Source organism: Pithys albifrons, chromosome 6 (genome assembly GCF_047495875.1).
Source record: "Pithys albifrons albifrons isolate INPA30051 chromosome 6, PitAlb_v1, whole genome shotgun sequence".
NCBI classification, from domain to species: Eukaryota; Metazoa; Chordata; class Aves; order Passeriformes; family Thamnophilidae; genus Pithys; species Pithys albifrons.
The window spans coordinates 16350903-16375462 of record NC_092463.1 but is presented as its reverse complement, the minus strand read 5'-3'; the positions used below and the strand labels follow the sequence as shown (position 1 = coordinate 16375462).

The 24560-nt window shown below is 40.3% G+C and overlaps 1 protein-coding gene across 2 annotated transcripts in view; it reads right to left on the bottom strand.

Moving 5' to 3' along the window:
• The window catches only part of BTBD7 (BTB domain containing 7), a 56497-nt gene that overhangs the window by 21860 nt on the left and 10077 nt on the right, over positions 1 to 24560 (bottom strand). For both annotated transcript variants that reach the window (XM_071557627.1, XM_071557628.1), the window contains exons 2-3: positions 14642 to 14827; positions 9314 to 10393 (exon numbers count right to left, since the gene is read on the bottom strand). In XM_071557627.1, coding sequence (XP_071413728.1) covers positions 9314 to 10393; positions 14642 to 14723 — 1162 coding nt within the window. In that variant the 5' untranslated portion in view covers positions 14724 to 14827. The remainder of the gene's footprint in view (positions 1 to 9313; positions 10394 to 14641; positions 14828 to 24560) is intronic.

Here is a 24560-nt window from a genome sequence, read left to right as displayed (position 1 = left end):
ATAACCTGGGGTAACCCAATTCTAGCTATGGAAGGAATCCAATTTCTCCTCTTCTTTGGCAAAAGGTTTTTCTGCTTTAACAATCAGACACTTGGCAAAAAAAGTAGTCATCTAATAGCCACAAGTTCTTCAAAGTGGAATAGAGCATTTTTCTCCTATGAATACTATTTTTTTTAACATTCAGGCAGCAACAGCCTTCCCAAGATCCACTGTAGTGTCCTAAAGTGTCCCACAAGCTTCTGTGACCATTAGTATCTCTCAGAGATTCAACTCGGACTCTAAAAAAATGAAAGATAACTATCACATTTTGGACAAGTTAGGCTATTCCATGCACTCCTTTTGCTGGATACCTGCCTACAAACAAGTCCCTTCTTCCACAATTCTCTCTCAAATGCAGTTTCGCAGCCCTTCCAGACAGAAACAGCTTGAGCCCATGTTTAGCATTCTAGCTAGTAGCTTGGGATCAAGACAGTTGACAGACCTACTAAAAACAAATTAGGTGACTTCAACAATCAGCAGAAGTGGCATTAAATGAAGTTTTTACTAAAAAATTGTTAGCTTAATTTAATTCATTCTGTGGTGAAGACTTTCCCCCTAAACTTGTGCAAACCAGTGGAGCCAAGGAAAAAAAAAGTAGTAAGAATTCATCTTAACACTGAACTGGAATCTAGAAGTTATTCAATGTTTTCTTAAGTTTGTCACATTAGAAGAGACCATTCCAGAAATCACACTTTTTGAATTTGCTGGCGTGTAGAGAATGGTTCAGACACATGGCCTGTAGCTAGTCTGGACTGCAACATGTTTGGAAGATCCAGAGATGCTTGTCTCTCACATCCACAAGCAGCCTTGCTGCTCTAACCAAGCTTCTCACAGGAAGAGAAAGGAAAAAAGGAAGACATTTGTTCAGCTTCTTTCCCACGTCTTGCAGATCCAAAGCTGCAAAGCTGCCCTGTACTTGCCAAGGAGTCCTTAGAGGGCAGCCCAGGCTCACAAGGCTGTGGAAGCAGTCATGGAAGTTAAGCCCCTTGTACAGTATTATTAAAATAGTGTCATCTTCTTACACTCCATACCTCCTCCTCTTCCGCCAGGTGGTGCTTGGGTGGCCACTCACTAAGCTAGTCAACTAATTTCCATCCATCCTGCTTCCAGCAACATCAGATGCCCAACAGCAAACAAACTCTACAGCCAAGGGAACTACTGCAGGAGGAAGGGCAGCAGTACTAAACAATCTGTGGCAGACTCAAGTGACCCCTCATATAGTTGAGACACATGGCAATTGGAATTTAGGTTCTCCACAGCAGTACAAAAGCAGCCAGAGCAAGCCGTAAGACTTACACAGTGCAAACAGGAATTACACCTTTTTAACTGGTTATCACGTAATCAGCAACTCCAACAATGTCTACTTTCCTGTAGCTCTGTTGAGAAAAAGGGATCTTATTCAACTTCCACCTTCTGGTTGCAGGGACTTTCCTGATCTATTAATATTTATTGCCTCCTGGCAGCACTGCATTCTCTGTCTTCAAGGAATGCCACAAGTTCCTAGCTCTTCCAAGTTTCAGTGCTTTTCCTTTCTGTCTCCTCCTGAAATAGTTTTTAAAAAACCCCCTTAAAGCAGATTAAGTTAATTGATAACTGATGCCAAGCCTGTAATTTGCAGGCACACTATTTCCCACATTTTCGAACTCTGACATGTTCTGGTTACATGAAGGTATAAAACTATGACAATGTTTTGCAGAAAAGAAAAAAAGACCCAAGTAGCACTGGAGATAAAGGGCTCAATGGGCCATAGTGGTCAGAGTCTGCAGAAGTCTATGGCCAACTTCAGTATGTTTTTTGAGCTATTTTTAATTCCTTTGCTGATTTTTCCAAGCGCAAAAACTTAAAACATTCATGTACTCCCATCCTTGAAAGGCTGAATTCAAAGTACATCTATTATGGAACTGTTAATGTGTATAGTATTGTATTTTGCTTTATTCAAATACAAAGCCAATGACTTCACAGCACTTCAGATTAACTGTTGAAGCAAAAATACAATAGTCTGAAGGTGAGGTCAGGCAGCATCCTGTGTTACGCTAATCCCCCGTTCTCACTGAAAACTCATTGTGTTGAATCCAATGCAACAATTACTCAGCTACGTGAAAAAATAAATTAGGGAGCAGACAAAAACTACACAACTTGCATTATTTAAAAATATTTTCACTTATGACACAGCTGTTTTAAAGCTGTTAAACATTCTAAGATATTGACAGCTGGATTTTTTAAGTTTAGCCAGAAATGTAAGGTAATCACTGCATGTTTAAAGCACTAGATATTGGTGGCACAAACTCTCTAAGGTTTTCTCTCCTGAAGGAGTTTACTCTTCTGCTCCTGCAATATGCAAAAATGCACGAATTTAGGAAGTCTGAAATGTGCACCCACATCTGTATGCAAATCTGCATCTTTGGCTTCTTGCAGCCATTCAGGTGATGATGGTCCTGCGCTGGCTTCAGCATTCCTGAAGTAGCACATGCAGCAGCAGGAGGAGGAGGCAGCAAACCTGATCCAGCTTACACAGAAAACAATCATGGGTCAGCAACAAAGCTACCAACTTAAACAGAACGAACTAGAGGGAAACACTTCACATGTGAACAAGGAAGACCTGAGGGAGAAACAGCTGATGTTTAGAGGGGCAGCACCAACCATTACTGGCCAGTATTTGAGCCACATACTGCCTAGAACTTGGTAGCTGAAAAAAACCCCTGGAAACAGTGACCAGATCTGTATCTCTGCAAACTATGACACTGCACACAAATTTTATGGTCCCAGTTGCACAACATAGTCGAATTCTTTACCCTTGCATATAAGCTTGGAATGCAATTGCTGTGCTGGAAGATCCTTTCTATTTGCTGCTTTCTGCAGTCTTCATAGCATAAAACCCAAGCAGTAAGTTTGGGCTTGAGTACTAGTGAATCACTGCAAGGAGATAAGAGGTCAGATGAGCTTCTACAGGTACACTGGTGATAAAATGAAGACAAGGAACAACATGAGCTCTCTTCAAAAGGGAACAGAAGACCTGGTTACCCAGAATGTGAAGGAGGCTGAGCTACCCAACCACTTGTACCTCAGTCTTCACCAGCAAGTACTCCAGACACACCACCTGAATCACAGGAGGCAAAAGCAGGGACTGGAAGAATGAAGAACTGCCCACTGTAGAAGATCAGGTTCAAGACCATCTAAGAAACCTGAAGATGCACATGTCCATGGGACCCGATGAAATGCATCCACAGATCCTGAGGGAATTAGTGGAGGAAGTGGTTAAGCCACTATTCATCATATTTAAGAAGTTATGGCAGTCCAGTGAAATTCCCATAGACTGGAAAAGGGGAAACATAACCCTCATTTTTAAAAAGGGAAAAAAAGGAAAACCAGGTAATTACAGGCCAGTCAGTGTCACTTCTGTGCACAGCAAGGTCATGGAGCACATGCTCCTGGAAAGGAGGACATCAGACTGTGCACTGCAGTCGACATGCAGGAGGTGGAAAGGGATACCAACCAGAGTGACTGTGACAGGTTTAAGAGGTGAGCCTGTACAAACCTCATCAAGTTCAACAAGGCCAAGTGCCAGGTCCTATAAGCAGGCTGGGGCAATCCCAAGCACAAATAAAGGCTGGGTGGAGAATGGATTCAGGGCAGCCCAGAGGAGAAGGATTTGGGGTGTTGGTGGATGAGAAGCTTGAATGACCTGGCAATGTGCACTCACAGCCCAGAAGGCCAACTGTGTCCTGCGCCACATCAAAAGGAGTGGGGCAAGCAGGTCAAGGGACAGGATTCTCCCCTCTGCTCCACTCTTGAGACCATACCTGGAGTGCTGTGTCCAGCCCTGGTGTTCCCCAGCATAAGGAGGACACAGACGTGTTGGAGCAGGTTGAGAGGAAGGCCATGAAGATGATCAGGGGGCTGAAGCACCTCTCCTATGAACACTGTGATGGCTGAGTTGGGGTTGTTCAGCCTGGCAAAGAGAATGCTCTAGGGAGACATCAGAGCACCTTCCAGTACCTAAAGGAGCAAGAAAGCTGGAGAGAGACAACTTAAAAGGACATTAGGGATAAGAACAAAGGAAAATGGCTTTAAACTAAAAAAGAGGCAAGGCTTAGATCAGCTATTAGGAAGAAATTTCTTACTGTGAGAGTGGTGAGGCACTGGAATGGGTTGCTCATAGAAGTTTGTTGATGCCTTAACCCTGGAAATGTTCAAATCCAGGCTGGATGGAGCTTTAAGCAACCTAGTCTAGTGGAAGGTGTCCAGGCCCATGGTAGGGGGGCTGGAACAAAATGACCTTTAAGGTCCCTTCCAACTCAAACCATTCTTTGAGTCTATGATTAACATTAATATACACTTAATCTTGCCCCATTTATTTCATAGTTATAAGTGTCAGACTAGTTCCTCTGAGCACGTGTATGTAATACTGCTACCATGGGATTCCTGGCATTTTAGTATTTCAGTCCTCCTGAGATCAAGAGGACTTTTGATGTCAGGCAATATCTGCTTCTAGATCAAAGGCTGTGCTATTGAATATGGCTTTAAAATAAATTCTCTAAGTTCTTATACTTGTCAAGAGTAAACTCAAAACCTAAAAATACAAGCAAAGCAAAAAGTCTGAAATAGAGTTATTTTTTGTCAATTTTACTTTAGAAAACTTTTTGGAATCAGCAGGCAGAAAAGATTCCTAGCAAAACTATTTCATAATGTCCCAGTATCCAAATGCATGTAAAAGAAAAACAAACTGTACCACCACCTCAGTGAGACTATTCCTGACAGTGGGCAACAGGGCCAAAATGAGCAGAGGATTCACATATTTAATACAGCTATCTAATAAAATTAAGATGCCTGAAGTTAAATGTCCCTGCAAAAGCAGCAAGACCAGAAGCAAGGGTTATTTTAACAGCATGTGATGAACAGGACTAGGGAACTGATCTGGTTTTAATAACATTGCTATAGAAGAGGAAGGAGCAAGTGATTTTTAAACTCGATCTTTATGAGTCAGTGTGTTAAAATTCACACCAGCAGATCTGACAGAGAGCAGCAAGGCAGCACGAAGACAAAAGCTGGAGCAGAGCGCAGAATCAGGCAGGCAGAGCACAGAAATATTCCATTAAAGGATGTACTCAGACTTCCTGGAGAGGGCTCTAATCCTCACAGCCTCTGTGAAAGCAGTGAAGAGCTTCCCTTTTTGACAGTTAACAACCACCACAGAACCCGAAGAGCAGTCTCTGTTAGGTACAAACGGGTTTCAGTATGATCAGCTCTCCTGACCAGATATGCTTGCTGATTAGTTCTCTTTGTTCAAATTAAGTTTGTTCAAAGATCCATTTCAGTTTCTCTTGGAAAATAAGTGACAATGCTCAGCTGAAACAAATCAAGATGAAGGCTGAACAAATTTTAAATACAGCTGTCCTGCTTTACTTGGACAGTAAAGATTCATAGCACATGCCCATACTATCATTGACTTCATCATAGGGAAACTATCTATTAAATCACAACAGTCAAAAAAAAAGGGTATCACTGTGTTAGGAATGGGAAAATTTCCATGGAAATTGTCAAAGTTGAATCATCTGCTGAAAGTGAATAAAAATTACAACATCTGGATACTTAGAAAGGTCCCTGAAGACAAATCAAACTAAAATCTGTTGAAAATAAAAACAGTTGATCAGAAGCTTTAAAATACATCAACTTCACTTGACACTCAGGTAAAAACACCCAGCCAAAACCCAGTAAAAGTGAGCAAAATGATCTGGAAAGCGTACCCAGACTTTAATATATAATGAGCACAAAATATTTTCCAGGAAACCAGGGAGACAAGCTTTAACAAGTTTGCAATTGGCTAGCATGAGTGAACTGAAACAGAAAACTTGAGCCGGGGGTGTGGAAATCTAGAGAAGAAACTTAAGCCATTAGCTACTGCAAAAGCCAGCTGATGGGATCAGTCAGCACTTGCACAGAACTGGACATCTGCTGCACCACAGAATGGAAAAACACTGTCAAAGGGCCAAGCTTAGAGACTTCACGAGAACTGCCTGCTCAGTGGTCTCCAGGGCAATGCTGCCTCTTGCAGCCTCACTCTTCATAATGTCTACAGGTCAGATGTTTGAGTGACAGCTTCCAGCACAGAAGTCTGCTAGCTATGAAATCAGGGAAGGGGAGGGATACTATTGAAACAAAGAACTCTCATCTACCTACCTTATGTTAAGTATTATAATCAGTGAGGACAAGGTGCTACAATTAAGTGCAGAAACAAGAATGGTGCAAAAGTGATCTCATTCAAGTGCAGGCATATAGTTTTCCCTGATCAAATTAGCTTCCTTTTAATTTTGATTATAAGATTATACCAGAAAAATTCTTCCGTGTCTGCACAGTACCTGTGACCTAAACATGAACTCTGCAAATTAAGTATGAAACCATTAAATTCTGACTTCACTGGCATATAGAGATCTTCTAGAGAGTGCTTACTACTTTCTCTTGTAGCTAGGGAATGCAGAACCAATTTGTAAAACCCTAATTAGTTCAACTTAATGTCTAGAATTTCAGTATCTGAAGGGGTGCCAAATTTATATTTGCGAGTATTTGATAATACAATAGATTTCAATTCTTGCTTAATTTTACTGCATTTCTCCTCCATGTGTAAAAACTGCCCCACCTCTCAACCTCACCATGTTTGTGGTCAGAAACAGACTTACTGGGGAAAGAAGAATACCTTTGTAGGTCACTACATTCCTCTGCCTCTGCTCAGTGACCACCCCCAAAACACCGCAGGCAACTCTGGTTCATCCAGAGGGCCAGCAGGACTGAGCCTGCTCTGGTGCACTCTCTGGTTCCAGCCACCCAAGTGTGCTGCTGAGGTGCTGCAAGCCCAGAGCAGCTCCTGCTGCTGCCCTTCTTTTTACTCTCCTAGAGGTAGTGCTGGGGGAAAAGCTCCAGGGAAAAGTTAAGATCTTGTTACCACTGACTCATACAACATATATTCCAGAGCAGCACCATTCCGGGGTGCATTACTGAAAAGAGTGTCGGCTTAGGACAGGCTGATCCAAACATGCTCAACTTAATGTGAGCAGAAATAATGAAACGCAGCATTAAATAAAACATCATCTCTGTTTTCCAGCACTTACTAACACAAAAAATTAAAAGCCATTTTTCTATCTATACGTTTACCTAAGTTTCTCTTCAAAGTTCTCTGTCATTGCTAATCTGCTTAGATGTAACTGACACTGTTCCATCAGGGCATGTCCAGATCACAGTTGTTCCAGTTCAGATTTTCAGTCTGAGGGAAAGAATCGTACCCTGTTCATTTATGAAACAGTGCATAATTATTCAGTGACTTACTGAGGGTTTTGTATACAGTTAAATTCCTTCATTAGTATCCCGATCACGTTAAATCATTTAGCACTTGTATATGTGCATGCACCAAAATTGAGAAACTTTATACTCCTATCACCTTTTCAATTTCAACCCATTTTCCTTTCTTGCCTTCAGCTCACCTACTGAGTTGTTCTCAAGTACTATTAACTTGTGAATAACACACAGACATGAACTTCATACCATAGTTCAACTACTGTAACACTTCTTGCCCCTTTTGCATTCCATTCAACATTAAGTTTCTAGGTGTACTCAGAGGGAAACAACAAGAAAGATCCAGAGAGCCCATAGAGGGTACAAAGCAGTGCTACGAAGATGATCCAAGTGCTGGAGAATACAGCCCGTGAGGCAAGACTGCAGAGGTTAGGTCTGTTCTCCCTGGAGGAGAGAAGGTTTAAGGGGACCTTATCACAGTATTCCAGTACCCAAAGGTAGCGCAGATATAAAGACAGAGGTTCTCTCTTCACAAGGAGACACATGAAGAGAGCAAGAGGCAACAGGCACAAGTTGCACTGGGAGACACCTCAATACAAGATGTTTTTTGCAATGAGAACAATCATTTACTGGGACAAACTCCCCAGAGACACAGTGTAGTCCCCATCACTGGAGGTTTTCAAGATGTGATTGGACAAAATGCTAGATACTCTCACCTAGACTTCCTTTCTCACACTAAGTTGGACAGCATCTTTTGAGGCCCCTGCCAACCAGGGCTGCTCTATGACTCAGTGATTCTGAGCCTAAGAACAGCCCAATGGCATCCTGTAGCAGGTTACCTCAGAAAACACTTCACCTCTGATTTCTGCCAGTTCTACTGCAGTACAGTTATTTCAACTTTCAGCATAATCTGAAAATCAGTTTTCTAATGACAAGCCCTGCATGAGGTACAGTAGTTTTATTAGTTTCCCATATCTTTATCACTCTCACTTTCATGCAACTATTAGGAGACCCCATTACGTGTATGATCTTTTTCCACAATGCTTATACCTTCTCTTTCCATCTACCCCTTAAGAAGTTTCCTATTTTACTGAAATCTACTTCATAGTTTATAAGGTTTTAATCTTGTCAGACCTAATTTGACAACTAAAAGTTACAGATGTACAGATCTACTCTAAAAAGTTACTGTTGTTAAAAAAATTAAACAAGCTTAAACAAATCATCTTGCTGATATATCAGTGAGTTCCATTCTCCCTTTCTCAGCTCAAAAGTAAAATTCTCATTCCCCACCAGAAGGCCTGAAGCAATTCCCATACCCCATTATGTAGAACATGGCCACTAAATAGTTCAAACACCAGTGGATGAAATTGCAGGTAAAGCACCTGCCACCACAAGAGGCATCATTAGTACACCAATCAGTGCTCTGACCCCTCAGAGACTGCAATAACCCTGGCCAGACTTCTTGTGCAGGGGGCTGTATGTGATCCATTATTCTCAAGGATCACTCAAATCTTGAAGTAACAAAACTTTTAAACTTTATGTGTGAAAACACTGACTGTCCCTGCCTTATTAAAGACCTGGGATAGTGTAATTAAGCTGTTTAAATTTACATTCCAACAGCAAGAATGAAGGGCTGGTATACCCCCTTTGATGTAAACTACAGAAATAATCATTCAATTTTACAGCCTTGTTGACATATTGGTACATGTAGAAAGTAGATATGGATCAGATACCAAGACCAGGTATATATATATATTTGACATAAACAGCATGCTTCAGCAATGTCTCATACAACTAAAAGCTCTTACATGACATTTCTTCCATCCCCAGAAAACAGATGCATTATTGGCAACCTACAGATGGAAAACAAATTCCTTTTCTAAAAGAACTGTCAGCCACTGATAGCTGACAATAGGCATACTCACTGCAAAAGAGACAAAAATTGTTCTAGTAAGGTCGTATGTTCTACAGCAAGGACCATGTTACATACCTTGTGCAAGCATATTAAACTCCAAGAAGAGTGCTATGTGATAAAGCTCCATAGCTTCTTCAGCCCTAGTCATGTTTAGTTTTCCTGCTACAAGAGCCTGAACTTCACTTAAACTGCCCACTGAAGGACTGGAGTGCAAAACCGAGAGGTCCACCACATCTGTGTACATACAGTTCAAAATGACCTTAGCATATTTTTTTGGTATGATTGATTCATCCAATATAATTCTGGTTGGAGTTCGTAGAGTTCGGTCTGTGATTTCTTCACCAGTTCGTATCCTCCTCTGCAGCAAGTGACGAAAAAATGGAGACCGCGATGAAATAACAGCTTTGTGAGCTCTGAGCTCTTCATCTAGACAGTTCTGACTTCCACCAAAAGTTTCAACTAAGTCAGAGTTGGATGAAAAGCTAAGAACCACATCATAGTAGCACATGTAATCAAACAGCGCGCGCATGTCGACATCTAAGGAATTGGGTGTTCCAAACTCTTCACTAAGCTGAACGAGAATATCAACATTTTGGAATCTTGAATCCTCCATTCCAAACTCGCCTGTATAAAGGTAGTGTAACAAAGCAGAAAACATCGGCATATCTATGCCAGCTGTGTTAATATCCATTATTATTTCTGCCCCATACTCTGGTGAGGAAGAAAGCAGCGTCTTGAAGAATGGACACCTTGCTGCCAGTATCGCTCGATGCACAGGAAAACAAGTTTCTTGAAATATTAAGTCTACATCAGTACAGTATTTGTACTGATACAGTTCAGCCATGTCTTTTTGTAGCGTCCTGGCTTCTGGCCTTGCCAAATTAGCTTGCAGATAAAGTTCCTTTAAGGCTGATGTTCCTTCGTATTCTTCTACCAATGCATTGACATCTCTGACATCCCAGCCCGAGAGCAGCTCGCGCATCTGCTTGGCGTGATCAGCAGACCGGCTCGACTTCCGACGCTTAATGAACTTCTTTTTGAGGGTGGCAAGGCCAGAGGTTTTCTTTTTCTTGTCTTGAGGCTTCTCATGGCCGTGGTCAAGGCTATACAGCTTTGATTCACAGCCATAACCTTGATGAGAATAGGATGATGTCCCTGAAAGCAAAAAGGAAAATTTAACACATTTATTCTTTAAATTTGAAAGAAAGGTCCAGAACACCTAAATACTCATCAATGTCTCTGCAAGTTACACAGTTTTTCCTTCTCCTCTCATCAGAAGCCTTTTCTGACTGAAGCCTTTTCTGTCCATTAAGAACAAACACCCTTTGTTTGTCCTACTTCTTTTTCAGGGTTATTTTCTAATTTCAGCTTATTTACAGAACTCAACATTTTAAGCCAGATGGTGAAGAACCTTAGACATGACAACAAAAGAAGAAAGCACATAAACCCAACTCCTACTTCCAGACTCAAGAAGAAAATAGAAGAAAACATTTGCAAATGGCACACAGCTCAGTAAGAACAACAGCTTCATCTGAAATAATTTGTCCATTTCTTGTCAGGCACAGTTAACAAGTTTCCATTAGTACAGTTGTGTATCTTTACTACTTGTTGCCTTTCTTCTATTTTTAAGCTCAAAGCACATCCAACATGCAGTGTTCTATCTACAAGTTGTTCTATCATTGCACTCTCACAGTTCCACTTCTTTCAGGTAGATTTGTTGTGAGTTTGTTTTGTTATGCTACTTTGACAGCGATGATGTGGGCCAGCCTGTCAAAACACAGTGCTTTTAATTACCACATTATTTCTAATAAGTATTTCTTGAACTTTGAGAGACACTGGAGTAATTCAAGGTTGTCTTTGAGAGCATGGCAACTGCAGTGACCCAAGATTTCTGTAAATTTTTTTACTGTTTAAGCCTCAATAACTCTAAGTAAACTCATACAGTGGCTTTTATGCCCAGCTAATTAAAACTCCCACAAACCATGCAACACAGTGGTTTTGTCATTCATCTATTAGTGAAAACTTTGGGAAGGAACTTTGCTTTATTTGAGGAAAGACATCTAAGCCACATTAAAATTTGCCTGATCATGCAACATGTTATTAATCACATTGAAGTTTCAAGACATGAAAAAATATCCATTTAAATGAAAGGAACAGCAGTAACTCAAGATAACTTCAACAAAGAAGTTGTGCTGCAAAATTCACCATAAAAATTCCTTCCACATGCTATACTAGATATGACAATGGAAAAGGAGAGATTCAGCCTCCTGCTGATAGAGACAAGTCTAGAATTTCTGCTTCATTTAAAGAGTTTTAATTACATTTCACAATAAAAGTATAACTACACTTTGGTCACTCTATAATGACAGATTCTGCTCCAAGAGAATATTCCAGCTCATTTCTACTTGAAGGATTTTGGATTCTAAAGGCAAATTTGAGTATGCAGAACATTCTCTTACACTCTGCTAAAGTAAAACTAGGGCACCACAAGTTTCCATTTCATTCTGCCCTGAAGGCTGCTCTGAGGTATTACTTGCACATGAATCACCACCAATACTAAACACCACTCAAACCTTTGTGAACCTTGAGCTACTTATAAGATTTAGCTTTGGAGGAACTGCAAACAGTGCTATTACCCTTATAAATACATAAAACACTGCTACAAGTGCACCCCCACACAACAGCTTTGTCAGAGGCAGGAGGAGAGAAGCATCCTCGGCAGAGCCTCTCTGGGTTTGCAACAGCTGGTGGGTCCACATCCCTCAAAGAAAGAATCTGGAAGGGAACCTTTCTGACCTGCTTGTATTCCTTCATAAGGCAGCAGCTTTAGAAGCAGGGAAAAGAAATTATTCCCCACTTCTACACTAAAAGGTAGGAATCTATTAAATGCTGTTCAAAAGCAATAGCTACTTCATGCCCCCAGACCATACCTAGCCTTGAACAGGTAAATATTTACAGAAAGAGACGACTACCAAGAGAAACTAGTTGGGCACTTGACAATGAAAAATGGGATCTGTTTAGTCCTTTGCATGCACACACATTTTAAAATCTAATTATAGAGCTTTGGTTAAAAACAAACATCTTGAACAGAAGTACCGCCCTAGAAAATGGTGTGAAATCCTCCTCCTTAATGCTGTAGACAAAACAGCAAGGAAAGGACGGTTAATCTTTTGCTAAAAGAAAAGTATTGTTGTTACAGTAAGCTCACTACATGACTTTTACTGGTTTATCTTCTCTTCATAAACTGTAAGCAAGTTCAGCATGAAGTCAACTAACAGTGAGAGCTCATACTACAAAATCACTGTGATTTGCCAGATCAGGTCTCAACTTTTAGTATTCATCCCACATTTACAGTGCGATATGGCACAAAGCTTTAATGGTAAACCAGCATGGCTAAAACAAACCCATAGGCCTAAATCCAGTTTCCAGGAATAAGGCAACTAATACAAATCATGCAGCTGTTGTAACAATCCCCCAGTTCTACTCTGGGACAGTAAATGGGTCTAATGCCATCTACATAAAAAACATCCCACACTATGATACAAAATACCCACAAAAACAAAACGCCCAAACCTTTTAAAGTTGATATAACATTAAAACATCATTATTCTGACAAGTGATGAAAACCTCACTATCAATTTTAGGATACATCTATTTTCTACAGAGACAGCTGCACAAACCAACCATCCAAGCAAAAGTCAAAATGAGGAAGAGCCAAGCATCACAAAACAGGAAGAAGAGATGTACATGTGTGATGCAGATAGCACACTCATGGAACCCCATAATACCACAAGATTTCAGCAAGAATTTCACCCAGACCACTCATCTGCCTTGCCTAAGATGAGCCAAGAACATGCTTTTAGGCCTTCCTCAGAAAGATTCTCAACTACAATTTTCCATAGGCAATGTGGGTCAGTAAATTCATTGTGACATACTACATAAAGGGTTTCTATTTTGAGTTTAATAATGAAGAGTATCAACTAAACCTTCCACATACCATGTAGAAAGTTTCTGGGGAATTTAATGAAGGCTTTGGAAATCTTTCCTCTTCAAATCTGCTCAAAACGTGTTTCAGCATGCAGATCTGCCTGTTTCCAGGCCTGTAAGGGTTTCTCTTCACTCAATATAGCGGCAGATTAAAAACCACCCTGACATGCAAGAAAAACATTTTAGCTGTGATTTTTACAAAGGGTGCATGTGAAGTGGGGCAGATGATTATTGCTAACTATGATACACTGAAAACACATAAGTCCTTGAGGGGAACTTTGCAGCACAGACATCCATGATGTCAGTACTCAAAGTTCTTCCCTGAGATGCTGTAACCCCACACCTGAACTTTTTTCCCCAGAGCACAGATCCTTAAATGTAGAGTTTGTGGCTTGTCCTCTACACAGCTCTGAATAAGGAGTGCCACAAAAGCTGAGACAAAAGAGAAAATTTACAAAGCAAGTCAGTTTTACCTCTGCTAAAGATATCATTGTGCTTTCAATGGTGATTAAAACAGAAGTAACACTGAATATCAATAACTACTTATTCAGTGTTGCAAGCTGAAGCATAAAGGAGAAAAGAATTTATAAACTATTGATGTTATTTACTGCTAAGATCATTCTTCAGGCTGTCAGGGTTGTGTGGTGGGTTTTTTTAGGAATATTTATCTTCTCAAAAACTGCCTTCTTTTAGATTCATAACAGAACTGTTTATTATTTATAGTGTGACAGTACTTAGATCTCCACTGAAGTCTTTTTGTAGTAGACTGAAAAACAGATAAAGGTAATGCCTGCCCCAGTTATGACTGGAATAAGAAAGTAATTTCTTAAGGGCACTGCAGCTCATGTTTCTAGTTAAGCAATGTCCTTGCTTGTAAATAATACTGTTAGGACGATAAGTACCCCCATTCCCTGGAATTTTAAAGGCACAGGGAAAGGAAGAAAAACTGTCTACAACACTGTTTGTTACTTTAACAGGTTTATTATCAGAGACATCCCTTCTAGCAATAAGGAAGTAATTCCCTTGAACACAATGCCAGTACTACAAATCAAGAGTTTTATACACTGTAGCACAGATTCACAGAAAATCTGAAGATGAAGAATAGAAAATGGTAACAGAAAGCAACTGCTCCTGAACTGGGAAAACCAGCATGCATGGTTTAAGTATAAAAAAACCTCCACTTATTTTATTTAAGTAACCTGGCAACTGTTTACTAGCAAATGGCAGATCAACTCACTGCATACATAGGCCAAACAGATGGACAATACCAAATTTCATGCACGATTGAGCTTGAATGGATTCAAACTGGTGACCTAGAAAATAAACGCTCTACACAACACTTCTGCAAGCAAATCAAATCCACTGCATACACAACCTAGCAAGTAATTTATTTAAGTGATAACTGAAAAGAGTTACCTATGAATGTCTGTTGTGCCTGTGAGTTTCCCCCTACCCTTGGGGAACACGAGTGAGGGTAGTTAGATGCATTAGCACCCATTTTCTTCAGTCACTCAGGCATTCCGCCTGCTGGCTCTTCAGTGCATAATCCCATAATCCTTTATAAATCTTCAATTCCAGGTCCAGCATTCTGTTCCTCCATTTCTGAAGAACAAAAACACCAATTAGGTACTTCATTATTCGTTTGTCAGTAGGCATTCAGTGATTCAGATAAAATAAACTAAACTTCCAACACATTTCGTAAAATAAAACCTCAAACACTTCCACAATGGTTTAAAATACTGCAAATAAAAAACTAAGATCAAAAGCACTTCTTTCCATGCAATAACCTGTAATTTTTCAAACCATTCATAAATCAAAATGATAAATTGTAACATAGAACAGGATGGCTATCAAAATTTAGCTAAGAAATCTTCAAGCAGAAGTCAGTCTCGACTAGATATACTCCTTTGACTATACCCAGACAGCCTTCTCATACTTATGCACATTTTTCATGTTTAAATATATATTCCCACAATGTTAAAAAACCCCAGAGTGAATTATGCTGCTTGAGAAAGCAAAATAAGCCAATCCCATTGGAGGTTATACCATTAACACTGCTATCAGCTGTATTTTTATTTCGTAACAGTCACGTAGTTCTCCTTCAGTATCCCTTTTCAAATATAGGCTTGGAAAGACCTAGCAGTAGGTCTATAATACTAAAAAATAAGGCACTTAAATATTCCTTGAACATTTTATTTGACATTCAAAAACACTTTAGGAAGTCAATTCTGAGGTAATTTGAACAAGGATTCATTGCTAAACATACAACAAGCACATTCTAATTTACTCCTACGCTGGCAGTGTTAAAATACTAATACTGCAAAATGAAAGTTGACATGTGAAGAAGTGTCACTGTCAACTGAATATGTGTGCCCCTTTCCAAAACACAAACATGCAGGTAAGGCGAGTGATAAGGATGCACTAAGATGTTCTTAGACTCCACTGAATATTGTGAACATGTAGATTAATTCTACTGTGTTGCCACAGGTGTACCTGTATTTGCTCTATGCTCCCAAATGTATCTCCTTTCTTGGTACATCTCTGGCATGTCAAATTGTTCAAGAAAACAACATGCACAGGCATGTGTTTCAGGGAAGCTGCAGCACTGTTCTTTCTCCTCTCCCTGCTTTAATATTCTCTATTTCTGGCATAAGGAGTTTGGGAGAGGGCATTTGCCTGTGATCCTGGGGAGGTAAGACACGATTCTCAGTGGGGAGGCACACCTGGCCTCTCTTAGGGCAGATCCTGGGGAGCAGAAAGTGAGGGACAGTCCAGGAAGTAAATGGCTGCAAATTGCTGTGGGGACAGAAGTGAAAGGAACAAAAGCCCCAGGATTTGAGGGTTGTCTACACAAGAAGGAAGAGTAGGGAAGGGTTGAAAACCTGGCTTACAGATGTGGTTATTCACACAAAGGTGAAACACAGACACAGGACTGAAAGAGTAGTGAGAGTGAAGGATTTCCAACTACCTGATGCGTTAGACCAAAAAAAAAAATCACACCTTTTGGCATTTATGGTCTATGAGGTTAGATGTTTTCAAAAAGCAGCCACAGCACGCCACACTGGACATGATGTACAGGCAGAATTGCTGCTCTGGAGTGTGCGTGGCCCAGCTCGGCCTCACACATCTGCAGCCTGCTGGTCACCAGTGCAATTTCTCTAAGGCAGGAAACGGCCATAACAACACCACCCTACAGGCTTGTAAATGAGCAAGGGGGAGCTCCCATGCCTGCCCTCCCTAGTGAGGTGCCCAAGTCACCTCAGTCACACACAATTTTGAACTTATCTCCATGCAGACTCAAGGAAACAGAGATAAAATACATCCTACATGAATAGGAGCCTACTCAGAATGAAGACAGAACCAAAGCACGTGCAAAATGGGCAGCATCACACCAGCAAACACCAGCAACCCATCTCTGCAAACATAAGCTTCAATTCAGTCTTAGCCAATGAATGTACTCATTTTCTTCCTTGTACAGAATTAAGCCACCTATTTTAAGATAAGTGAATCATATGGATACAGACCTTTTCTTCATACATGAAAAACTCCAATGACTGAAGAAAAAACACTTCGAAAATAATCTCATTAAAACAGTGACACTCCAAGTGATTTGTGTACCCATCCAGAATATGTTGCTTAAGTGTGGTGTCAATTTCCAGATGGAATTAGTTCCATGCAGGACACACTTGTGGAGGAAGAGTCACCTTTCAGTTTGAATGACAACTCTCACAAATAAAGGCCAGCAACCTGAGCAGATATGCCAACAACTTTCCTTTTCTCAGCTAAAATTGGATTTAGTCCATTGTACTTGAGTCCTGGAATAATGTCACTTATTCCACTTTCCTCTTCTGCATTCAGCTGTGGTGTGATAACTTGTCTTTTAGATGTCTACTAATAGTTCTCAGTTTATCCTGATACGTGAAAAAGTCCAGGAGCTTAGTAAAAGAGGGAAGGGGGGAAAAAAGGTGTTGGCCCTTTTTTTTTTCTTAATCCCTAACCAAGGCTCAGGTTTGAACTTAGTACCTTCCGCCTCCTTCCACCTACCAACAAGTACGGCCCTAAAGATGGAAGGAATGCGACTGAGGAACACATACAACTGGTCCAACACCGTTAGCAGGCAATGCTTGAATTTGTACACCAGGATGTACATTAACTGAAAAAGGAACATCATAAAAGGTTCTTCAAATACATAATACAGAAAATAATTTGATGCAGAGGCTTCCCATAACAACATTGTAGCACATCGTGCAGAATGAATTCCCTCACTAAATTTAAAATCTGTAACATCCACACACTGCTTGGCCGTGCATGTGCAGGCTGATTTCTTGAGAGTATTTTGCAGCTTGAATTCAAGTGTGTTGCAATTTGTAACAGTGTACTGAGCCCCACACCTGATCACAGCTTCAGTTCCACTATGTCCTTAACCTCATGTATCAACCGAAAGTAAAATGCTCCTATTTTTAATAAATCACTAAATTTTATATGATAATATTGTATAACTAAGCCATGTTGTGTTTCCCAAACAATTTAAGCTGGCACCAGTGAAGAATTCAGTCCTGAAGGAAGCCCTGCCTTCCTCTCTTCATTCTCACATCCACCTTTCCTGCTTTGTTTGTTCTGTCCCAAATATATTGTGAACCAGATAAACTGACCCACATTAAAGCCAGCCCAAACAAAATCTTCAAATAGTATCATTCACCTAATTTGTTTGTTATGGCATCACATGAATACTTGCACTAGCACAGGTGGAAAAAGAAAACATAAAAACAAGCTACTTCAGTAGGATTGCATCTTTTGACAGCAAAATATACTTGAAACACTGGTGGATTTAGCAGGTTTTTTTTAATTTGGTTTGTTTTGCTTATGTTCATTTCAGCCTCTACACCAAACCTTCCCTATCTGAACAGAAGCCAGACCAGCACATAACACACTGAGCTTATTACAAATGTCAATACATTTCAGCTACTGCAAAAATGCCAAGTCAAGAATGCTGCCTCCCCATGGTGTAAGACAGCTGTAAAAGGAATGAACATAAAAATGAAGAAATAACTTCAAATCACAAACAATTAGATCTTTAGCTGCAAAAGGAAAGGTAAGTTTCATCTTTCCTTGCAGAAGTTAGTTATCCTGCATACCAAAAGCTTCCCTGTTTCAGCTTATCTGAAGAATTTTTTAAATCACATTTTAGTCTCAGAATACAGTCAGGGAATTTTGGTTGTCTTAAAAACTACCACCAGATGAACATTTTCTTGCCTTTTTATTAAAAGCTTGCATGCATCCAAGCAAGCATTATCAAAACAAAATTAAATTCAACATCTGCTGACCCACTGAAACAGGACCTCTTGTTGAGAGTGGTGACGCACACACAGAGATGTGTTTCTGCACACACACAGGTACACAGGAAAGAAGTAAAACGATGCCAAAGCTTGTTTAAAAAAGCCTGTACTGCAGAAGGAGTATATGAAGTGTGCCATATGAAACCAGGAATCTTTAGAAGCTAAAATTACCATTCCAAACCCCAAAAAGCACAGAAGTGAGTTTCAGACTATACTGACACTCTGAATAGAATTTAAAATAATCACAAATCTAGTTAAAAGTTTCAGCATATGAAATAGGTTTCTCAGTCTTCTCAATACTTGTCACATTAAACTTAACATCCTAAGAACCTAAGAAGACTGGCAGCTGAGGTATCTGAGCTGACAGCCAGGAATTCCTGGATTGGGAATTTTGATTTAACAAGAAGTCTGTGTACAGAATGGACTTTGGGTAACAGTGACACTTTGTTTATAGTCATCACTCAATATAAACATTTAATAAAATTTCCCATAGTCCACTGGAATTCAATTAATATAAAGGGCAAGGTGGGGAGTGCTACAACATGTTTTACAACCAAAATCATTTGGCTTTTCCCCTGTAAAATTTTAAAACCTTTTTGTATTTCTTTTGGAGTTGCTGCCACAGGATTATGAAATAGTGTAATACTGAAACCAAAGTAGGAAATTATATTGAGTACTTGCACATACTTGTACCAAAATGGTATTGCAGGTTTTCATTTTACTTAACACATTTTAAATTTACTATGAGCAAACGACAACACAACCATCACAACCACACCTTATTCATGTCTGCCTAGATTTCTCTAGACCAAAAATGCTGTTCTATTTTACCCCAACAGTTCCCTTCAAGTAACAGGGAAGTAAAACTGTAATGTAAGATGAGATTACAAGATCCAGCAATAAACTGCCACATTGGGATTGGGGGTGTGTGGGGGTGTATGTGTGTATTTAAAAGAAGAAAAAAAAACCTTTTAAAAGTGCCAACCCCAGTAAGGAAACACATCAACTAAATTTTAGCAAGGACAAGCCTATTTCTACCAAGATTAGAGAAAGAACTTGTGAGAGCTGACCCCTTCTATCACCCCCTGGTACATCCCATCAGCTTCCCGTACTATCTTGATCCTGCCTCCAACAGAGCCCTGAGCCATCACAGAGATCCAGAACAATTCCATGCTCAGACAGTTTCACAGTTCCCACCCACTGAGTCTCCAGAGCCAGCGAGGCAATGCTGATTGTTACACTGTATCCCTTCAGCAATTACAGCCAGGAACATCCAAAGGGCCAAGCACTTACAAACGAACACAAAGTTGCTTGTGGCAGGAGAGCCAACTGTTTGTTCGGAGTGCATTTTGTATCTACCTCATTTTCCCACTATGCTACAGGAAAGTGGTTCTCCAAGGAAGAAGACCTGACAAGACCTGAGTATTACCGTGTCCTGACCTTCCTCTTTTGCCATGAATGAAGCACTCAGGAGAGGCACTGGCACACTCAGACTGTGCCGAGGTCAGTCTCTGATATCAGAATGTAAACACCAAAGGACTGAATCAGTACAGGAGAGGCATCCAATAGAAACTGTGTAATTGAGAAGTAATTCATTGTCCAAAGGAAACAATTGAAACTGAAGAATCAGCTGATTATATAGTCTGACACGTGCAAATCCATGCAAAGCCTATTTTGACTCGTTTTTAGAATCCAGTCAAGAAATCAATCCTTATCATTGCAAATGAACTGGATGATACAATAGTAAGATGCAGCTGCTACAGCTGAAATGTTCTGGTTTGGATTAGTTCTGCACAAAACCAAGGAATGGATAATGTTCTTCACGACCTGGGCTAATGAATCCATATTATTTCATGATTGGAAAGAAAGAAAATCCAGTAAGCAAAATACCAGAACTTAAGCAACATCAGCAGTTACAGGCTCAAGAGGGCAAGAAAAAGCAGATAAAACGAGATTACAAAAGTGACTGCATTGCTTAGTGCTGTGCTGAGAATCACGTGTTCCACCTACCACAAAGAACCCTTTCTTAAAGTTAAGGATGAAATTTACAGGACTTTCTCTTTTGTGAAGCATTTACTTCTCCAGTAACAAGTTCTTTCAAAGTAGATGTGGCAAAACCACCACAGTAGTCCTGGCTTTGGCTGAGAATCACAGGACTGAGTTTCAAGGGGGAAAACTCACCAACAAAAAACCCGTACTGATTTTCAACATATTCTCTGAGGAATCAGAGTGAAAGTTAAAAGAACTACACTCCGATAGCGTGCAAATGTGTGTAGTCTTGAAGACAAGTACACTTCAGAAAGTAAAAACATTAAGAAGCATTATATCAGTTGAAAAAACACAGAACACACAGGAAAAGACCCTCTTTTCTGTGCTGTCTTTGCAAATAGTGTTCAAAGCAGGATTTCTGATGATCAGCAAAGCAACTCAGGGTATGACTGAACATGTCACAACCTAGAAGTAATTAAATAATGTCATCAATAGGGAGTGACGGTTCAAATCACTAACACAGCAGTGTGAAGGCAGGGGATGACATCAACATATTTTTATTCCTCTAAATAAAAAAAGTTTCAGCACCTAAAAACTCCAAACACACAAAGCACACAGACCAACTGAATTACAGCAGTACAATCCCGCTCAGAACAAGCAGTTCCTTCCCAGTAACTTCATTGTTTTCACATACTGGCAAACAAATTTTGATCTCTGTACACCAGTGATCCTTCCATCCTGGTCACAAAAACACACTAATTTACTTAATTCTACTCTGATTGATAACATTCACAGGAAAAACTTGACTAACATTCCTGAAGATGAACTCAAAATGCTTCTTTCAGCCAAATTAGCAAGAACTCATTCATTGCCCTCTAGGATTCTCTTGGAGTAAAATGACAGCATTTTTTTCTTCAATGACCTTCCATTTGTCACAAGTCAACTCTGAAGGAACATTATCTGATGAAGACGCAAAATGTCATTAAATCTACTTTGTAAGAAAATCAGAGAAATTTTATCCACCAAATCTTTATCAATATCACTGAACGAGTTATTAGGTATGAACATGTCTTTTTACGTGGAAATGAGGATAATTAATTTTACTCAATCTGGAACAATAGCAGCATACAATGACACATTTTGAGGATAATAAGTGTGTTTCTAAAGGCCTCTTCTGAGCGAAAAATCACCCACACGCTTTTAAGAACAGCCAATACTCTTTTGCTTATATACATGAACACATCACTTGGTTAAGACAGAAAAAGGAACCTCCAAATTACACAACAAAAGGGTCAGTCTCCTGTCTTTTCTTTCTATCAAAGTTCAGGCCAACACTTGATTGCCTTGTCAGGCACTGATCTAACTTAGGGAAATTGCAGTTAAATTCTGCTTCAGGTAACACTCTGGTAAGACCACTGCCTTCCTCAGTGTGTCTCCAGACACTGCCTGTCTTTTATTGCAGCAACATCATCAGTCAGCTGCTCCTTTACATCCCATGGAAAAGTCAGAAGTGAAGTAAAAGTAACAACTTTCTACATCAAGCTGTCCCACCTTTATACAGCTTATTTCATGGGCTTCCTATTCAAATACCCCTTATCTGTCAGCAGGATTGGTGCTTTATATGAAACAGGGCAGGCAGACTTTCCTGTCTACAGTCTTCCGCACTCATGGGATTTTATTCTATTTGGTCTGAGAGTGCCCCCCAAAATCCCTTTCTCATTAAGAAAGAGGGTTCCACCTCTTGCTCAAGCTGTGATCCAACCACAATATGACATGTTGTTTTCAATTAACACGTCTACTAAGATGGGGAAATCTTGGCTCAAACTCCAACCATACAGAAGATCCATACACCCTACGGTTTCCTTGTACTGCAGACATTCTCCCTTTTCTCCAGGCTCAATTATTTCACAGAAAGCCATTCACTCTGAACGAGGCCAAGGGAGCTTCCTGTACACAGCAGTGCTTGTAAATTCACTGCAGTCACATTCACCACACTGCCTCTAAGAGCAGCGTGCTTAAGAATGAGACAATCTGAGACACTCTGCTCTGTACCTACATTAAGTAAGCAGCACCTACCCTATGACTTACTATTTTCAATTTATCTTCAAAGAAGCATCCTTTGGATCACTCAGCTTTAGTTCTATTAATTTCCACAGCCTTAGTCATCTCTGGTGATGACACTGCTTGAGGTTTTCACAATAGCTCCAATATCCCAACATCAAAGCAAAGTCTTGGACCCACATACTGATCAGTCTTCCCATACGGGTGACCTCTGTTCATAAATCAGTTTAAAAATTACCTCTATCTTAATTTGGCTGCAATCCTCCTGCCAGTCAGCCACTGCATCAGTAACAACATCTTGGGGTATTTCCATTGCTTGGAACATCATTCCTCATTACTACAGTGTTTCCACACAACCCTATTCCTTTAAGTATCAGCTTCCAAGGTGCTTGATGACTATACGCAGTGGAACACTTCACATCTCATCTACTTCCACTGAAAAACCTCTGCCTGTGGCTAAAAAAAGCTATTACCAATACTGCCATATATTCAAAACGATTTTCTTTACACTCCATGCCTTAATACACCACCATTCTTTTTGTTCTGTACACCTCTCCATGGATCCTTTTGCCCTCACACAACAGCACATTTCCCCCTTTCCTCTTTGATGTAACAAAAGTTCGAAGTTTCATTTGCCAGCATCATCTCTTACACTTTTAACACTAATGAGTTCATCTATTTACAGCAGAAAAACTGGAAGGTAGAACATGGAAAGGCACGGTAAAGAACTCAAGAGGCAACCTAGTCTAGTTATTTCATAAGATGCATCAGGAATTCTATTAAAAACCACCAATTTTCCTCATTCAGGAAAACACTGTCACAGATATAAAACTGACTCGTTACAGATACAGTTCAAATAATTTCAACAATAAGTCACAAGCCATGACAAGTCTTGGATCCAACCAAAACACAGTTCCAATCTGGATTCAAAATGCTTTATTTGGTGTACACAAAACCAAGTTGGTTCACCAACACTGTGGTTCCATGCACATTTGTTCAGCACCAGTGCTCACCACAGCTCCCCCATTGTGTCAGCAACAAAACAAGGATACTCTCTTCTCCAGGACTTTTTCTCTCCAGTATAGTTAGCTTACTGCACCAGTTCACAAAATGACCCAAGGAATCCAAAAGGATGTCACCAAAGGAGGAAGGGCAGCAAGAGAAGGTTACTTGCTCCCCATAATCAAATGCACTGTGCAGTTTTACTAATACTCAGTTGGCACAGTCTTCATAAAATTAACATTCCCAGTCCCACACACTCATTCCTACAGTAGAGCTGTCCTCTTTCATTGTAACAGATGTTTGGGAAGCCTTATAAGTCCTCACTGCACTATGTTTTGTTTTCAGCTGATCCCTTGCTGTGGCTGCAGCAGTCACTTCCCTGAAGTACAACATTGCCTCCATCCTCCTTCAGCCACTTTCAATGAAAACATCTCAGTGTCAGTGGACAGCTGTAAGACCACTCTTGCAACACACTGCTTCTCCTCCACAGCTCTTAAAAAATTAACAGTGGGAAAAATCATCTGCAAAGCAAGGCCGGTCTTAGCAGAAAAAGGCCACTGAGGCAGCATTAACCACCACTAGGATTCACCATGGCAGTGCTCACTGTATCCACCTAGCTGACTGCTGCTGCTTCTTTGGCCTGTACTTAATTTGCTCTCTATTTGTGCACTTTGTTCCTCCCTTCAACTAGGCCTTGGCTAACAACCCTTCAGATAGCAGCCATCACTACTAACGAGGTCCATGGGGGTTGCTGCTTTTTTGAAGGCTTGGGAGATTTAAATTTGCAGGACCAGAATATATGTATCAAAGTATTAGTCATATAGGGAAAAATAGAACACCAGGCCTACGTGCATTTTAACGTACTGCCCTCAATGTAGTGAATTTACCCTCTGATGGGGAGAAGCAAACTGTGCATGCAGGGCTCGCTGCCTGCCAGCTCTTCACAG